We start from the raw sequence: 18,821 nt of genomic DNA on the forward strand, positions 1-18,821 counted from the left end.
GAGCCCACTAGTATCAATAATCTCCCGTCCTTGCTAGCATACTGTTTGGTTGGTGTGAAGGCCCAGTCTCTGTGAAAATAGATGGCAACACCTTTGGCTTTAGTCGCGGACATAGCGTGGTAACCTTGGGGGTATGACTTGATATTGAATTGCGGAGGTTTGGTGATACAGAAGTGCGTCTCTTGTAAACTCACAACTGCCGCCTTGGATTTGGTCATTTCTTGTACCACCAATCTCCTTTTATGGGGACTATTAAGGCCTTTAACATTTAATGTTAATATAGTTAGAGAATCATCCATGATCCTGGTGGGAAACTATGCTGTACCAGGGTATTGGGGTAACATTCACGTCTTGCGACCTTTGGTAAGAGACCATTCCAGGGCAAGGAGAAGGGGTGAAGTAGAGAGTAAACAGGGGTGTGGGAAGGGGAAACCAAAGTATATACAAAGCGCCTTTGAGAAAACTGACGCTCTACGTGGGTGAGGTGCGAGCGGGCAAACTTTTCCACTCACACTTCTCATCCTGGGGTCGTACCTAGATAGTACGGCCGAGTGCGAACAGCCTAATTCCTCATAAACTTGTATTTACCCTAACATTCTGAGGTTTCAAACATATGCCTTTTGAATATCTGTAGCGAATTCTCATGCTCCTGTCCCACCGCTCTCTGGGCATTGCACTGACATGTGGCATGTTAACGTCTTGTCGCTAATGTTTGGCTACCTTGTACCCTCCTCGTGCTACATCCCATGAGGGAGCTGCGAGGCTCCTGTCGCTATGTATCTGCCCCGAACCCTAGCCTCACGGGTGGTGCGAGTTGGGTTAGCCCCGCATCAATTAGTCTCGTTACCTCGGTACTGGGGTATAACAGGTATTATGCAGTCATTAACATGGTACAATATATACATACTCACAACCAGTTACGTTAGCACGTCAGATATCAGAAGATTGGCCATGGGCCAGAGAGTCCTTAAAGTGTTCAGTATTTGCCGTGGGGTGGCGGCATGATTTTGCTAGAACAGGACCCAAAGTCTTAGTGCTTTCCACGTGGTGAGCACGCCATCTGCCATTCCGCCTGCGGCCTTTTCGGAGATGCTGTATTCGAAGCGTCCTGTGGTGGCGGTGGTAGCGAGAACAGGCCCCATTTCTTTAGTAAGCGCATTCCCACCTCTGGTTCGTTGACAGTGTGTGTCTTGGCATTCCTCCAGACAAGTAGCTTTGTCGGGTACCCCCATCGATATGGAATGTCGTTGTTCCGCAATGTCTTTGTTACATTGATGAACTCCCTCCGCCTGCTCATAGTCATAGCCGACAAGTCTGCAAATAATTGAACGCCTGCATATGGTTCAGGCAACGTGGCTATTTTCCTCGCAGCTTGCAGAAGGGAGTCTTTAGTTTTGTAATAATGGAACCACGCTACCACGTCTCGTGGCGTATCTTGACGCAGATTTTGCGGCTTCGGTAGCCTGTGGGCACGGTCCATCAGCCATTCTTGGTCCGATGTGTCTGGCATCAGGGACTTGCAAAGAGATAGTAGGTAGTGAGGCAGTTGTTCCCTTGTGATACTTTCTGGAATTCCGCGGAAACGAACATTGTTCCTGCGGGAGCGATCCTCCATATCCGCCATCTTCCTTTTCAGGATCTGTTGATCTTCCACTAAGGACTGTACTGTGTCTGCCAGCGTATCATGCGCAGCACATATATCATCAGTGCGGGCTTCTAGGTTGTTAGTTCTTTCACCCAGATCTGCAATTTCCCTTTTAATGTCATTAGTGGCTTTCTTTAGGTCAGACTGCAAAATGAGCCTGAAATCTTGCAGCATAGCGTAAAGTTTCTTCTCTGTGACTGGGGCGTCGGTGTAGCGCTGCTCCTCGTGCTCTATATGAGGATTTGATGCCTGAGCTTCCTCCAGCTCCTCGCCGCCGCCATCTTGCGCCGGCCGCGACCGGTCTTTTTTCGTTGATCGGATCGAGTCCGTCAGCTTTGTCTGCTTCGCTCGAGACATGATGGGTAGTAGAGACAAATAGCTTCAATATTGCCCCTTGTGCTGGGGGTAAAAAGCTGCTTTTAGTCAAGCTATGGCTGTTTCGGACCGGGAGCTCTCACTCCATGCGTCCGTTCACCTCGGCAGTTGGACACGCCCCAAAACATGTAATTTTTAAGGCCAACCTTAATATGTTATAACGCGCCTGCCTTCATATTGGCTGACTGCCGCCTAGCAAAAAACGGCTTTGGGTGCATAACGCTGTAGCCACCCCTCACTAGGTTTAGACTAGCATGTTTCTGCAACTGTTCATATCTATTAACACTCTATGCAAGATGTCACTCACTAGCATACTGCCTGTAGTCTACTGTTTATTTTTAGGCACCACACAGTGTGTACCCTAGCTAGGTCTCCACATGCATAGTTCCTACAAAGTACAGCTTATTATTATTATTTTTACAAACACGAAATAGGATGCAACTATTTGTTACTCGAGTATAATATAAAAATGTGCAATGTTTTTCCCTGCCGAACCAATGTACAAGCTTGTCGACAATCTACACGCCCTAGCTGTTATGGCAGAGCGTGCTGTATGTGAATCTCCCTGCACAATAAAAATAAAGAATTACAAAAAAAAGCCTTTAACCCCCTTAAGGACACATGACATGTCATGATTCCCTTTTATTCCAGAAGTTTGGTCCTTAAGGGGTTAAAAAGGCACAGGTTTAGGAAATTAACCGTTAATTGCCATTTTAACCTGTGTATGTCACTTTGTATATCTGTAACAAGCCCAAACATTCAAGGGTATGTAGACTTTTGATCAGGGTCATTTGGGTGATTTCTGTTATCATAAGGATTTAAAAAGGAGCCAACTATGTGATAATAAATGGCTTCATATGATCACTATACTTCAATAAAATAAAAAAAAAATTCCACACGGATATTTTCAAAATCAATGCCAAAATTTTACAATTTTTGCCAGTGTGTGCAAACTTTTCAGCACAACTGTATAATCAAACATTCTCAGAGAAAGAAAATGATGGATCCTGCAAATATGTTTATCACACTACCTTAGCAGGAAAATCCTCAATAATTCTGGCAATGTCCTGGCACCTCTGGAATATTGGTTTGTTTACACAATCAGCTTTGAGTGAGGCCTGCAAAAGAAATTTAAATAAGTCAGATAAAAAAAATATTACATAAGGAGTAAGGTGGGCATAATATCTTCATGATGGACATTTAATTAAGATTTAAATTAGCACAGCAAATTATGGTGTATTTGCATTTTTTTCTCCCTCAAAGACCCCTAATATATTCCTCATGTTGACAATGTATATTGTTTATAGCTTTTCAGGCAATGATTGGCTTAAAACATACGGTAGATAAAATTAGCAACAGGTGAACAGGGGATCAAGCTGGAGGATGCATTGTGACTCCCAGTTTTAATCAATTTAAAATTGCAGGTAATAAGAAAAGGAGTGATCTCCTTAGAGAAGGTGTATGGCCAAAAAAAAAAAAAAAAAATTAAAAAGGGAAGGATTTTTGTTTTCTCACTCCCTATAGTCAGTAATTCAATGACATCAAAATAATCATTAAGAATAACTTGCCCATTGTACATGGTGCTGCTCAGTAACATCTGCTCAATTCCAATAACATTAAATACGTTGCTAAGAGAGCGCCAACTTTGGCACATCGGTTACCCTCAAGACTTTTTGTCAGTGATGATGTGAAAGTCCGTGTCAATCAGAATATGCGGTTAAAATACAAATGTTCCTTTAAATGTGGTTATTCCCCTTGCAAAGTTTGTAGATACAAGAGATGTTTTGGATCTTTACTTTATCACTAGATCACCCTTAGGATTAAGTGTAGAATGGGATCTTTCATTATCCTATTGAGGAATAATTATTTTTTTTGTGGTAAAGTTACTGGTTAGATTTTTTTCAGGGTGCTTTAATGTAAATTTTACAGTATTGGTATTGCGATTCCCCTTTAAACGGATCTGGTGTCATGTTTTAATGAGCCCACTTGGATATATTGCTATTTTCTATGGCGACTAAATTATTGTTATTAATTGTTGTTTGGTTTTCTGCAAATGTGGATACGTTGTTGTCCTGTATACTACACACATTTAAATCTTGTTTAAATCTCTCCCTTATGAGGGCTTGCAACTTTTTTTTTGTTACGTTTTCTAAACTTTATTTGTATCTAGACAACTGATGTGTATCACTGGAATATAGTATCTCTGATTGCTAGTGAACTGACCTAAGCTCACAGTTTTTTTCCATTTTTCTACTTTGTTTTATATGACAGTTTATATGAAGATTATGTGATAGTTTGTTAATATACAGCAATATACTGTGTGTTTAAGGTGAATATAAATTATTAACAGTTTATGATGATTTTTATTTTACTGGGTGTCCAGTATGTATTTTTATAGTCATGTTTATATAGTTTGTTGTTTCAATATATACATGTCCACATGGTGAATTATGTGGTTTTGTACTTGCATTGTCTTTGCCCAGCTTTGTTTTGATATCATTTGTTTCATTATATCTCTTTGCGTCATTATCTGGTTGTGTAACACAATATTTAGGTGGATCTCCCCTTTTCTCCTATGGTGTGAGTTTTAGGATATTGGATCCTAGGATCCTTGCATGGTTAATAATATGTGATTTCCCAAGTACTGAGACTTCTTTCATCTTCCACTCTATATGAGGAACGGTGCTTTTCTATTTATCACGGTGAAATTGATGAAGTGTTTTAGAACATGAAACACATCAATTACCAAAACCTGCACACCACTTGCTATTTTTTCCTCTTACCACTGCCCACATCTATCTATGGGAGTTTTGTACAATAGTGTTTCTGTAAGAACAGTGATGCAATGACAACACATCAATTCAATGCATAATCTAAGCTGCAAAGAAACATTAGCTTAAAGGGACACTTCACTGCCTAAATAAAAACATAACTGTTTAGTGGATGTTTCCATATGGGGTATATCTAAAATCAGATTTCAAAAGAGGCAGATCTCTTGTATGCTGTCTTTGCATGTCCATCCCCTTCTAACTCAGCCCATACTTTCTGTGGTTGTCCAATTACAAAGTTCCCAGTGCTGCACAATGAGAAGTCTTTGCAAGGCAGGTACTCTGGCCCTTTGTCTGCCTCTTAAGTTTAGCTTCCCTGAGCTAATCAACCAATGGGTAACAAATTGGCTGTATGCTTAACAGCAAATGAGTAACAAGATTAAGTTATAAAAAGTGACAATTTCTATTGAAACCTGCACCTTTTATAAAATGGGGGGAAAGGAGGACACGCTCTTCATTCATAATGCAAGTTGAAGTGCGTAAGGGGTCTGCAGTGTCCCTTTAATGAAGTTGTTTGGTGCATATAACATGTCCCAGTATTACATTGCTCAATTCTCTGCCATTTGGGAGTTCACTACAATCTATATAAGATACCTATTGTCTTGTAAAAGTAACATTATTGACAATTGGGTATTATAACAGGGCTACTTTAGTGTAATGTTTTAATTTCCTTTGCCCATTCTCCACAATTCCCTGATTAAATATTAAATCCTAGTATTAGCCATGTTGTGCGCTGGGGGGTGAATCTTCTTACAGGGTTAGTCACTAGAGTGAGCATTCCAAATAGAAGCCCAATGTAGTGAAACAAAATGAATAGCCCTTTAAAAGCTGGCTGGTGTGCAGATATTCCTCACCCAGCTCCATCTACACTTCCAATGTGTCTGCAAGGTTTAATACGGTATTGACTGCTTTACTGACACTATCCATGGCCCATTATAGTCTATATAAACACGTGTCGCTTTCTCTCACCAGCAGGAAGCTGGGCTGCAGGTGCCCACCGGGGAGGCTCATGTTTCCCACGAGTTTATGACTCCGGTTCTCCGGTTCGAGACTCGCGCCACAAGCCCAAAGTCTGCTCGGCGCGTTAATGACGTATAATCACAGCGCCAGCATTAGGTCTACCTCCTTAGCGTGTGTCTAACACTAGAGTTCTAAACGCCGAAGAAGAAACCGGGAGAGTGTATGTCTCCGCTAGAGGCGCCATTTTGGTGGAGGTCATTGTATTTGCTCCAAAGGAAGGCCTAGGTCAGGAATAATGACTACACTATGTGCTTATAACCGAACGTGTCTCCGTGTGTATGCAGCACGTCCTGGTTACTGCTCGATATAATTAAACACTGAATGGCACTCATTGATCCATGGGATGAATGCTCTGCGAAGCCATAGTAACTAACGGTTGGACAGGGAGCAGCTGGTTGCATTGCTAATGGCTGACCTGGCCCCCTGTGTACACTAATGAGTGTGAGGGCGATAAACTTACACGGAAAGCTCTGTCCAGGGATTTACCCCTAAAATACATGCTATTAGACACATGGTTACTATGAGCCCCAGTGTGACCGGTCAGCCAGCTGTACACATGCTGCAGGATGCCGCTGGGTTTATGTCTGTGCTGGTATCTAATCTCCTTTAGTAGTGTGTGTATCCATTGCTGGATGCTGCCCATGTCCGCAGTATGTACTAAGCAGCTCGCCTGCTGCTCAGACATCAGTGATAGCACGCGGAGCAGGGCCGATGGAGAGCCACGTGCAGCTGTAAACACGTGTCTGTTGTGTTATTACTGCTAGAGCAGAGCAATGTAGCCTCCAGCATCTTGCATATCATTATTTAAAACAAGGTATATGGTGGCATAGTAAATGTCAACATCTAGCCAACAGTTTGCGGTGTCTCTGCAAATATGACCCAAACTAAACTCAACTGGCCGCACACCATAACTATAGCCCATAATAACCACAAAACCGTTATGTAGAGATAGTGTATAGAGGGCCAGACTGACTCACATAAGACAAAGAAAGAATATGCCACACCGCACAGCCTATACAAAGAAGACAAGAATAGGTGCAGGACTCAAGTATCACTAAATGACAACCAAACAAGATTAACAAAAAAAAAAAAACAATAGAGAATCAGCACTCAAGAGGCATAAAGTTTGTAATTATTTTCAAGTTGTTTTTTTTTTTGTTATGCAAAGTGTATTGCCAAAACCTGTTTTTTTCTTTCTTAGCATGAGTCAAGAACAGTGAGACACCAAATTAAAGAATCCAATATAAACACAAATAGTCCTCCCCTCCCCCGCAACTGTGAATAAAGAGTTAAAAACTATTTATTTACTTACCTAATTCCATGTCCCTCGGTGCTGGGTCACAGCTCCTCCTCTGACACTCGTTAAGGGGGCGCTAATGTGCATGTGCGGTTAGTGCTGCACGCACATTAAGTCTCCCCATAGGAAAGCATTGAATCAAGAGAGCAGAGCGTGAGGACATCCAGTGTCAGTTAGCGGACCAAAAGTCCTGCAACATTCTGGAAGCGCCTCTAGTGGCTGTCTGGTTTCTCAAAAACTGCACCGTTTAACATTGCAGCACTAAGTGCAATAGGGACACTGTACCCTGATCACTTCAATGAGCTAAAGTGCTCTGGGTGCCTACACTGTCCCTTTAATAAAATGATACTTGACAAAGGTACACAGTGCCCCCACAGAGGCTATCAGGTGCGTCACTAGGTGATGGGGGGCATAAGGAGCCATTGCCCCCCCTACATCAGGCTGTGTCCCCCAATTGAAACAGAAGCTATGGCTCACTGTCCTGCCTTCGACTTTACTGTCGCGAGGGAGCACTGATTTACCCTCCCTCGCAGCTGAATGATTTATGTTGTGGCAGGCTCGGGTTCGCCTGTTTACAAGGTGGCGCTTCTCATACTGAGCAGCGCCTCTGAGCATGACGTCAAATGGCCAAACCATAGAGAGTACGAGGGAGCGAAGCAGGAGTGGACAGTGCGGGGCAGCCACACCTTATTAGACAGCACTGCAGAGTAGACAGGAGCAAAAGCAGAGTGGAGCAAGCAAGCAGAGCTAAGCAGAGTGGAGCAAGCAGAGCTGAGCAGAGAGGATCAAGAGCAGAACAAGCAGAGAGGAGCAGAGCAAGCAGAGAGGAGCAAGTGCAGAGCAGAGAGGAACAGATAGTGCGGCCAGCGGGCTGTGCCACATCGCGGTTCTGAGAAAAGTGACTTACCCCTGATTGCAGTGAGTGGTGTGAGTGTGACAAAAGTGAACCACCCGTGATTGCAGACAGTGAATGGTATGACAGTGACATTTACCCCTGAGATTGCAGGCAGTGGTGTGACGATGTCACCTTACTTACCTACCTGAGATTGCAGACAGTGGTGTGACAGTGTCACCTTACCTACCTGAAAATTGCAGACAGTTTGCAGTGCGGCCACACGTAAGGTGTGAAACCTTACCTACCTGGGAATGCAGTTTGCAGAGGGACCGAGAAGTAAGTAGAGCGGACAGTATGGCTACACCTTACCTACCTGAGATTGCAGTTTGTAGAGGGACTGAGCGAGCCGAGCGGACACTCCAGACAGCGGCATTACTACAGTAAGTAATGTGAACTTTGATTGAAGATTTTGAATAAATTATATGTATGTACCCAGGATTACATATTGTGCGCATGAGAATAAAATAAGTCATTTTAGTTTGTGTTGATATAGGATTCACCAACTTTTATACAGGTCGCAGGCAGGGCAGGGCAGGGCAGATCACAAACTTTAGTTTAATGAAGCAGTTGTGGTATGTAAATCATGCCCCTGTAGTCTTACTGCTCAATAACCTGAAGTTTAGGAGTTAAATCACTTTGTTTTTGCAGCTCTAGCCACATCTCCCCTAGCCGTGACTCACATAGCCTCAATGAAAAAGAGGTTTAATGGTTACAGTACAGTGCAGGGCTGGACTGGGAAAAAAATTTGGCCTCTGCATTTATGCAGAACATCAGCCTGCCGAAGAGCTCTCGCATGAGGAAAAAGGCCCTGTGTTTGTTCTGCACAGCACAAGCACATTTAGTAAAACGCTTGCACTGTGTTTGCTTGTGACTTGTCTCTGGTGTCTCCATAAGTGGGATACCAGAGGACAAAAGGGCCAGAAAAGCATATTGTGCATATGTTTGGAAGCTGCTTGTGGGATTGCGTGTGTAGAGTGAGTGTGTGGATGGGTGCTGTCAGGGGCGGACTGAGAACCCTCAGGGCCCCCGGGCACAATAAATCAAGGGCCCCCTTACAGGCCCCACCCATACTCCGCAGCAAGCGCCACCCATGTCCCGCCTCCATGCACCGCCTCCAGCCACACCCTACACAATCTTTAGACACAAGGAACAAAAGTGCAATAATCCCTTCAAGGCCCCAGTAGAGACTACAATTGAGGGCTAATGGGCCATGGAGGGGGGTCTTTCTAGCAGAGGCTATCTCAGTGTCCTTTAGAGAGTGTGTTAGAAAGAATCCCCTCCAGGCCCTATTAGAGACTACAATGGAGTCTAACAGGCTTGGAAGGGGGTCTTTCTAACAAGAGGCCATCTCAGTGTCCCTGCTGGAAACAGTCGCCTCCAGGCCCCAGTAGAGACTACAATTGAGGGCTAATGGGCCATGGAGGGGGGGAGCATTCTAGCAGAGGCTATCTCAGTGTCCTTTAGAGAGTGTGTTAGAAAGAATTTCCTCCAGGTCCCATTAGAGACTACAATGGAGTCTAATGGGGCCTGGAGGGGGGTCTCTCCAACACTCTGGTTCCTATTCACAATATAGCAACACAACATAGCTGATACCTAGGCCAAGTTGGCTCCTCTTACCTTAATTACTGTTGCTGGCTGGCAGTCTGTGGGCTTGCTGGAAGGCTGTGGGCTTACTGGCTGCGGCTGGCAGGCTGTGGGCTTGCTGGCAGGCTGTGGGCTTGCTGGCTACTGCCGGCAGGCTGTGGGCTTGCTGGCTGCGGCTGGCAGGCTGTGGGCTTGCTGGAAGGCTGTGGGCTTACTGGCTGTGGCTGGCAGGCTGTGGGCTTGCTGGCAGGCTGTGGGCTTACTGGCTACTGCCGGCAGGCTGTGGGCTTGCTGGCTGCGGCTGGCAGGCTGTGGGCTTGCTGGCTGCGGCTGGCAGGCTGTGGCTTGCTGGCTGGCAGGCTGTGGCTTGCTGGCTGCGGTTGGCAGGCTGTGGGGTTGCTGGCTTTAAGCCTAACTGGTGGCCTGTAGGCTGGCTGGCTGTCTACTGGCCAGCCTGTGGGCTGGCTGGCCTGTGGGTTGGCTGGCTTGCTGGCTACTGGGGCACTCGTAGATTATTTAAAGAAATAATCCATGCACAATAACCACTACTACTCTGTGTAGTCGTTATGGTGCCAGGAGGGCCGGGCCCCCCTCCCAGAGTAAGTAGTCAAACCGTTTAAGAACAGTTTGACAACTTACCTGGGGTCTGCTGGGATATGAGGCTGTAGTAGGGTATAGGAGCAGTGGTGCAATGTGTAAGGGGTGCAGTCTGTGTGAAAGGTTCAGTGTGTGTGAGAGGGTGTAGTGTGTGAATGTGTAGGGTGTGTGGGGCAATGTGTGTACGAGGGGGCTGTGTATGTGTGTGGCAATGTTAGTATGGGGGGCTGTGTGTGTATGGGTGGGCAGTGTATGTGTGTGTGTGTGAGGCAATGTGTGTAAATGTGTATGGTGTGTGTGGGGGCAGTGTGTGTGTGTATGGTGTGTGTGGGGGCAGTGTGTGTGTGTATGGGGGGCAGTGTGTGAAAGTGTATGGTGTGGGGGCAGTGTGTTTATGGGGCTAAAGTTCACTCTCACCACTGCGACCACCAGGAATACCTGGTGGTCACAGTGTTGAGAGTGAACTCTAGCCCGTAGCTCCAGGGCTAGAGTTTACTCTTGCAAGAGCCGTAACGTTGCCGTGGTAACCGCGGCAAGGATCTGTGCTCGCGCAAGAAGGACCCAGAGGAGCTGCAGGCTGAGCTCCCGGGTCCTCTCTTCCTCCCTCCCCTGCCGGCTGCCCGCACGGTGCCTGCGGACAGGGGAGGGGGCAATTGCCCTCCTCTTACTCCCCCCTCCCCCTCTTCTTACCCCCTTCTTACTCCCACTCTCTTCTTACCCCCATTCTTACTCTCCCCTCTTCTTACCCCCCTCTTCTTACTCCCCCTTCCTCTTTTTACTCCCCCCTCCCCTCTTCTTACCCCCTTTACTCCCCCCCTCTCTTCTTAATCTCCCCTCTTCTTACCCCCTCCCCCCTCTTCTTACTCTCCCCTCCCCCTCTTCTTACTCCCCCTTCCTCTTTTACTCCCCCTCCCCCTCTTCTTACTCCCCCCTCCCTTCTTACCCCCTCTCTCTCTTCTTACCCCCTCCCTCTTCTAACCCCCCCTCCCTCTCTCTTCTTACCCCCCTCCCTCTCTCTTTTTACCCCCCCTACTCCCCTCTCTCTTTTTACCCCCCTCCCTCTCTCTTTTTACCTCCCCTCCCTCTCTCTTTTAACCTCCCCTCTCTCTCTCTTTTAACCCCTCCTCTCTCTTTTAACCCCCCCTCCCTCTTTTAACCCCCCCTCCCTCTCTCTTTTAACCCATCTCTTTTAACCCCCCCTCCCTCTCTCTTTTAACCCCCCTCCCTCTCTCCTTTTACCCCCCTCTCTCTTTTAACCCCCCTCCCTCTCTCTTTTTACCCCCCCTCCCTCTCTCTTTTAACCCCCCCTCCCTCTCTCTTTTAACCCCCCTCCCTCTCTCTTTTAACCCCCCTCCCTCTCTCTTTTAACCCCCCTCCCTCTCTCCTTTAACCCCCCCTCCCTCTCTCTTTTAACCCCCCCTCCCTCTCTTTTAACCCCCCCTCCCTCTCTCTTTTACCCCCCCCCCTCTCTTAACTCCCCCCTCCCCTCCCTCCCTCCCTCCCTTTACCCCCTCCCCGTAGCGTGGCCGAGAGGCTCTGCGTCCGCGGTGCCGACCGGATTGATAGGAAGGTGCACACACACTGAGTGTGCACCTTCCTGTCAGTCCGGCCGGGTACAGGAAACAGAAACTCCTGTTCCGCGCGGAACAGGAGTTTCTGTTTCCTGTACCCGGCCGGACTGACAGGAAGGTGCACACTCAGTGTGTGTGCACCTTCCTATCACTCCGGCCGGCACCGCGGACGCAGAGCACCTCGGCCACGCTACGGGGAGGGGAGGTGAGAAGCTGCAGCCGGCTCAGCGCTCTTAAGAGAGCGCTCAGGCGGCTGCAGCATTTAAAGGGGCGGCCGGGCCCCCTGATGGCGGGCCCCCCTCCTGGCCGGGCCCTCGGACCATGTCCGAAGTGCCCGACCGGTCAGTCCGCCCCTGGGTGCTGTAGAGAATGAGAGAGTGTGTGTATAGGGGCCTAGTGTGTATAGGGGATGTAGCATTTGTGCTATAGTGTATGTGTGTGTAGGTGATGTAGTGTGTGGTAAAGAGTGGTATTTAAGTAATGTAATGTGCTTGCTTACAGGGAATCTAGTGCATGTATAGGGGATTCAGAGTGTGTATGTCAGAAATGTAGTGTTTGTTTATGTGGTGCAGTGTGTGCCTATAGGGGATCTATTGTGTGTAGGTGATCTAGTGTGCAGTGGAGTACATACCGGGGTCGCGGCTGCGACCGGGTATGTACCCACTGTGGCGAGCCTCTTCTCCTGGGGGGCCTAGGAGCCGACCACCTCAGGGCCCCTCGAGGCTGGCCCTGGTGTCAGCGGGCGGGCTGTCTGGCTGGCGGGCGCGGTGGGAGCACTCTCCCCTGAGTGCTCCCTCTTCAGCTCCCTAGCGCGCCGCACTGATACCGGAGCCGCCCAGCAGCACCACTGGACCCCAGCAGCACCACTGGACCCCAGGGAATCCCCTCAGCTCTCCCAAAGGTAGGGAGGCTGGGGGATGAAATGTAAAAAAAACGTATGTGTGTGTGTGTTAGTGTGTGTGTGTTAGAGTGTGTGTGTGTTAGTGTTAGAGTGTGTGTGTGTTAGTGTTAGAGTGTGTGTGTGTTAGTGCTAGAGTGTGTGTTAGAAAGTGTGTGTTAGTGTTAGTTTTTGTGTCAGTGTGTGTGTTAGTGTGTGTGTGTGTGTTAGTGTTAGTTTTTTGTCAGTGTGTGTGTTAGTGTGTGTTAATGTTAGAGTATGTGTTAGTGTTAGAGTGTGTGTGTGTGTGTTAGTGTTAGTTTTTTGTCAGTGTGTGTGTTAGTGTGTGTTAATGTTAGAGTGTGTGTTAGTGTTAGAGAGTGTGTGTGTTAGTGTTAGAGTGTGTGTGTTAGTGTGTGTGTGTTAGTTTTAGAGTGTGTGTGTTAGTGTTAGTGTTAGAGTGTGTGTGTTAGTGTGTGTGTGTTAGTTTTAGAGTGTGTGTGTTAGTGTTAGTGTTAGAGTGTATGTGTGTGTTAGAGTGTGTGTGTTAGTGTTAGTTTTTGTGTCAGTGTGTGTGTTAGTGTGTGTGTGTTAGTGTGTGTTACTGTGTGTGTGTTACTGAGTGTGTTAGTTTGTGTGCGTCTGTTAGTGAGTCTGTTTGGTGTCTGTTAGTGAGTGTGTTTTATAAGTGAGTGTATATGTGTCTGTCTGTCAGTGAGTGTGTATGTATGTCTGTCACAGAGTGTGTGTCTGTCAGTAAATGTGTGTGTCTGTTAGCTTGTGTGTATGCGTCTGTTCGTGAGAGTGTGTGTGTCTGTTAGCTAGTGTGTATGCGTCTGTTCGTGAGAGTGTGTGTCTTCAGCACTTACCCTTCTCCAACGCCGGACTCCCTTGGCGCTGGGGATCCCTTCCGCCCCGATCCACCTCTCAGCTCCGAATGCGCATGCGTGGCAAGAGCCGCGCGCGCATTCAAACCACCCATAGGAAAGCATTGCTCAATGCTTTCCTATGGACATTCAGCGTCTTCTCACTGTGATTTTCACAGTGAGAATCGCGAAAGCTCCTCTAGCGGCTGTCAATGAGACAGCCACTAGAGGCTGGATTAACCCTCAGTGAAACATAGCAGTTTCTCTGAAACTGCTATGTTTTCAGCTACAGGGTTAAAACTAGAGGGACCTGGCACCTAGACCACTTAATTGAGCTGATGTGATCTGGGTGTCTGTAGTGGTCCTTTAAGTGTATGTGTATCTGCATGCACTGGCGTACATGCGGGGGGGGGGGGGGCACGGATCAGTTTTCGCACCGGTACACCACTGCTAGTGTGTGTGGAGAACACAGAGTGTGTATAAGGGTTCTAGTGTGTGTATGTGTAGAGGATCCAGAGTTGTATAGGTGATCTAGTTTGTGTGTAAGGGGTGCAGTATGTGTATGTGTGAGGGGCACAGTGTGTGTGTGTTAGGGAGCGAGGGATGCAGTGTGTGTGTATGATGAGGGGTGCAGTACGTGTGTGTGAGTGGTGCATGATGTATGTGAGGGGTGCAGTATGTGTGTGTGATGGGTGCAGTGTGCATGTGAGGAATGCAGTGTGTGTGTGTGAAGGATGCAGTTTGTAAGGAGTGCAGTGTTTGTGAGGGGTGAAATGTGTGTGTGATGAGTGCAATGTGTGTGTGAGGGGTGTAGTATGTGTGAGGGGTGCAGTGTGTGTGTGTGTGTGTTAGGTATTGTGTATGGGAGGGAGGGGCAGATTACGTAATATATGTGTTTTTTTAATAAAAAAATATATACTATACGTCCCCCCTCCCTTCTAAACTTTGCCCAGGGAGGGTTGGACCGTGCTGCAATCTCTGATGGTCCTAGTATTGTTATAGAATTATTAAAACCCTTATTAAATTTCCTATTAACTCCATTAACTTCATTATATGACATATTTTCCTAACAGCATTTAGAATATTAGAAAGAGAATGTATTTTCTAGAAGGATATGAGTAACACCGGAATTGTCAAGTTCCTGTAATATGAAACATTGTATGAACTGTACTAATGAAATGTGTATTCACTAAGCCTGAGAAACTAACCTTGGAGCTAAAAGGTGCCAAGTACTCAAAATGGCTGGCTGCCAGATCCCCCCTCCCATCGAGCGAGCCTCGTGCTAAACAAGAATGGCGCTTGTATCTTATGTCCACTCCCGTGTCGAAGATGACGACATCCCATGATGGGAGGATGCCCAACTGACCACTTAACCCCTAAGCCAATTAATAATATAGATGGGAGGGCATTTAACTTACCACTTAACACATAGACCAATTAATAATGTTTATTTGTTGTTATCTTGATATTCTATGATGATGTAATATTGCCTTTAAAAGGGTCTGCATACCCGCTTTTTAACCAGATGCCATTAAATTTTCTCGAAGTTCTTTTAACCTGAACTCCATGTGTCAGTGTGAATTTACTTCTGCGTATACGCAATGTAATCATCTCAGATTTGGACAGGAACAGATAGTCATTCAAACATATTTGTTTGCTTAAAATAATCTATATCGGGGGGCGGGGCCTGGCTGCTGACTGAACAGGACGCAGGGTGAGGAAGCTCCTCAACTCTAAAGCATATCTACGCCCAAAAAATGATAATCTGCCCCAAAATTTCGCCCATCAAGGTCATACCTCGACTTGGAAACACGCAGGCAAAACACTGCGGTAAAAACCCGATGGCGAAATACACCCGTGGTGAAGGGGGCGCCTTGCGGCCTACTAACAGAAACCGGGCGGGAGGCACGGCCGGTCTCCTGTCCACTAATCGACTTGCAAGCAGCCTTGGTCTCGCTTTCCCCCCCTCTGGGCCGGTGGGGGTCATCCCGGTCCCTGCTGGGCCCCACTCTAAGGTCCTCCGAGGTCGTTGTGAGCTGCCCACACGACAAGCAGAATGCCTCGCAGTGGCACCCAAGATGGCGGATGCGCCAGTAACTCAAACTTTGGTAAAACATCAAGATGGCCTTACTGACTCACTCAATCGCTTTGAAGCGAGACTGGATGCAGCCTTCGAAAAATTCTGGACCGACCTAACTGAGCGGATGAACCGAGCTCAACCTGCGGCGCCACCACGGGTGAGAAATCAGGCACTACGAGAGAAGAAACACGAGAGTTCCCCCAAAGGCAACCCGACCGCATCAAAGGCACACCGCGCCACCTTACACCTTCCTGGGCCTAGAGCCACCCTGGGAACACCCCTGAAGCTCAGACCACACATGCAGGAGGGAACAACAAGCCGACACCAACACGGTAAAGCTCCCTGCAAACTCCCGGCTGGGAAACACTTTGACGCAAAGAAGACCCAAGTCTGTAGCAACAAGGTGCAGGCCCTGGAACAGGCCTGGGGCACGGGGAGTACCTCGCTCTCGACAAAAGGCATGGCTCACCGCAATGGACAATACACGTATGTAATACAGAAGCCTAGCCAGGGCATTGGCTAACTTACTGACTCTGGGATATGGCTGCAGGCCAAGACAAGTCACTGCACAGGGACTCGGGATCGAGACTGCTGGCCCAGTGGCATCAAAGCATAGAGACATAAAAGCATAAAAGTGTATATGTTTTGCTAAATAACTCAGCTGTACACCAGCTTACACCATAAGCAACTTTGGGATATTAATCTATGTCTAAGCTAAAGTTACATTACCTACTTTATAGTATCATAGCTACATAATTTACTAAGCCTGTTTACGTTATAAGCTCAATATTAATGTTACCTCTTCAATCCTAATATTAGACTCTCAAGGCACTTATGTTATATCGTTAGCAAGTCACACGTGTATAACCTTAAACATCACCAGCATAACTATGAGCGACTTTACCTAAGCAGGTTATTCTATATAAGCAAACTGTTAACTGTTAAGCGTATTATCTCTCCTGTTTCATATAACTACCTAACTATTGTTCTATCTGAAAAATATGCAACCAGATAACATGTCTAGCTTGTATATCAGCTTTTCTATATACACTGTTATGTCTGCCTTAACTCATGACAAAAAAAAAAAAAAGAGGCTGTTTGTGCACGGAGCCTAATTTACTCGACTGCATTTAATGTTAACGTGCTGATTGCTCCTACTGCTATTTTCTGTTACCTCTTGTATTCTACTACTTAATCCCATATCTAGCGGTCCGTCTATACATGGACTGTAGCTGTCATAATCTTGATCTAGAGAGATCTCTAAATAAGCTTGTTTATATTCCTGTTATTCCTATTTAAAAAAAAAAAAACTGTGCATCCTAAACGTAATGCCTGTTTGCATGTAAACTGTGTATCCTACACTCTCTTGTTCATTGCTATTGGGGCATAACAAGCCATATGTTATTCACTGCACTACAAAAATAAAGAATTAAAAAAAAAAAAAAAAATCTATATCAGTATGCCCCATCATATGCCAACCTGCACCTGAGCTGGTATGAAAAGTCTGTGTTTTTTTCCGGGGAGTTTGCCCACCTCACCAAATTCATTCACACATGGAAACGCTATATTGATGATGTGTTGGTGATATGGACAGGCTCCTTGGACACAGTTGATGAATTCGTAGATCTTCTTAACAACAATGAAATGAATCTTAAATTTACAAAAGAGGTGGAAATACTATCTCTGAACTTTTTAGACCTCACAATAATAGTCGACGAAAATAACTTTATCCAAACTACACTCTTTAGAAAACCTACAAACAGTTTGTTGCAATGGGAGAGTCATCATCCTAAACCCCTGAAGAGGGGAATACCAATAGGAGATTACGTAGTACGTAGGAATTGTTCCACTCTGGAGGATTTTAATTTAAAAGCAAAAGAGCTGTGCATGCATTTTTTTTTTTTTTTTTAAATTCTTTATTTTACGTGTGCAATGAAGAGTACATGTGCAGGGCCACAATAGCCTCCATACGATAGACATTATCATAAACAGTTAGCAAGATTTTAGGCACACATTTTTCTATATATATACGGTCTCAATGTTATAACGAGTGAATTGAGGTGTAGAACTGTTAGGGTTAAAGACACCCTTCTAAAGAGATCACCCTGAGTACTGCGGGGCCGTAGGTGGAGGGGGATGGGTAGTGGCGGCTATGTCTGATAGCTATTCTGTTCCCCTGTCGCGTCTCACTTGCCGTGGGTAAGCTATGTGTCTCCTGGCCTCGGTGTGAGTGGTTGGGGCTTGTGGTGACAGTTGCGGATTCACTTTGTGTTGCCCCCTATCATGTCTAGGTCATGTCTCGTGTCTCATCTGATCGTGGTCATTAGAGTACTTCAGCGTGCGCGGCATTCTGGGAGTCATAGAGTGTTATGTAGTCCTAGGAGTGGTTGCGTGTTATGCTGGTCTAGTTTACTACTATTAAAGGTTGGGTCTAGTTGTGTGAAAGTTGCTGTGTTGCATCTGGGTTGAACTGTGCCCGTGGGGCCAGAGGCTAGAAGTGTGTGCGCTGCAGTCATTTCCCTTTAATCCCGGGGAGGGGGGGGGAGGTGGTGTCACCGTGGCAGTGATTGTCAGCTCCCTTGGGCCTTTTTGCCCGTAACAATAACCGTTAAAGTATGACAGACTGTAAAGTTATGAAACATAAAACTTTTAAACTGTTTAAACTAAGGCCTATAAGGCTGTATGCAGATAGAGTTCGTTCAGGTTTTAGTGCCCCGGCTTGGTCCAGGTGTCAGGTGTAGATCTGCGCCTGTTGTCCCTGGTTGGTGTGCAAGCCTCGTTGTTGGGATCTGTGCAGGGTTCAGGAGTCCCAGGGCGGCCATCAACGCTGGTCCCTCCGTGTGGTCAGTAGCTTTGTAGTGTTTGTCGTCTTTGGTGATCCAGAGTGTCCCTGGTGTCGACCACCTGTAGGTTATTCCTGCTGCTTGGAGTTGTTTGGTGATTGGGTGCATGCTCTTGCGCCACATCAGTGTGGCTCTGCTTAGATCCTGAAAGAAGGATAGTTTGCTGTCCTCAAACTCAAATGGGGTGTTGCCTTGCATAGCTGCCATTAGTCCAAGTTTGTCAGACATAGATTGGCATCTTAGTATTATGTCTCGTGGAGCTGTGGTGGGTGCCTGTGAGGATTTGGCTATCCTGTAGACCCCGTCGAAGTGGAAGGTTTTAGCGGGCTTGGCTGGGAGGAGT

General features: G+C 46.5%; 1 protein-coding gene across 2 annotated transcripts in view; it reads right to left on the reverse strand.

Annotated features, from left to right (window-relative positions):
- SMPD4 (sphingomyelin phosphodiesterase 4) overlaps positions 1-5,966 on the reverse strand; it is a 32,884-nt gene extending 26,918 nt beyond the window's left edge. For both annotated transcript variants that reach the window (XM_063454513.1, XM_063454512.1), the window contains exons 1-2: positions 5,818-5,966; positions 3,052-3,138 (exon numbers count right to left, since the gene is read on the reverse strand). In XM_063454513.1, the coding sequence (XP_063310583.1) occupies positions 3,052-3,138; positions 5,818-5,859 (129 nt within the window). In that variant the 5' untranslated portion in view covers positions 5,860-5,966. The remainder of the gene's footprint in view (positions 1-3,051; positions 3,139-5,817) is intronic.
- Between the last annotated feature and the right edge of the window lie 12,855 nt (positions 5,967-18,821).

Source organism: Pelobates fuscus, chromosome 5, assembly GCF_036172605.1.
Source record: "Pelobates fuscus isolate aPelFus1 chromosome 5, aPelFus1.pri, whole genome shotgun sequence".
Lineage (NCBI taxonomy): Eukaryota > Metazoa > Chordata > Amphibia > Anura > Pelobatidae > Pelobates > Pelobates fuscus.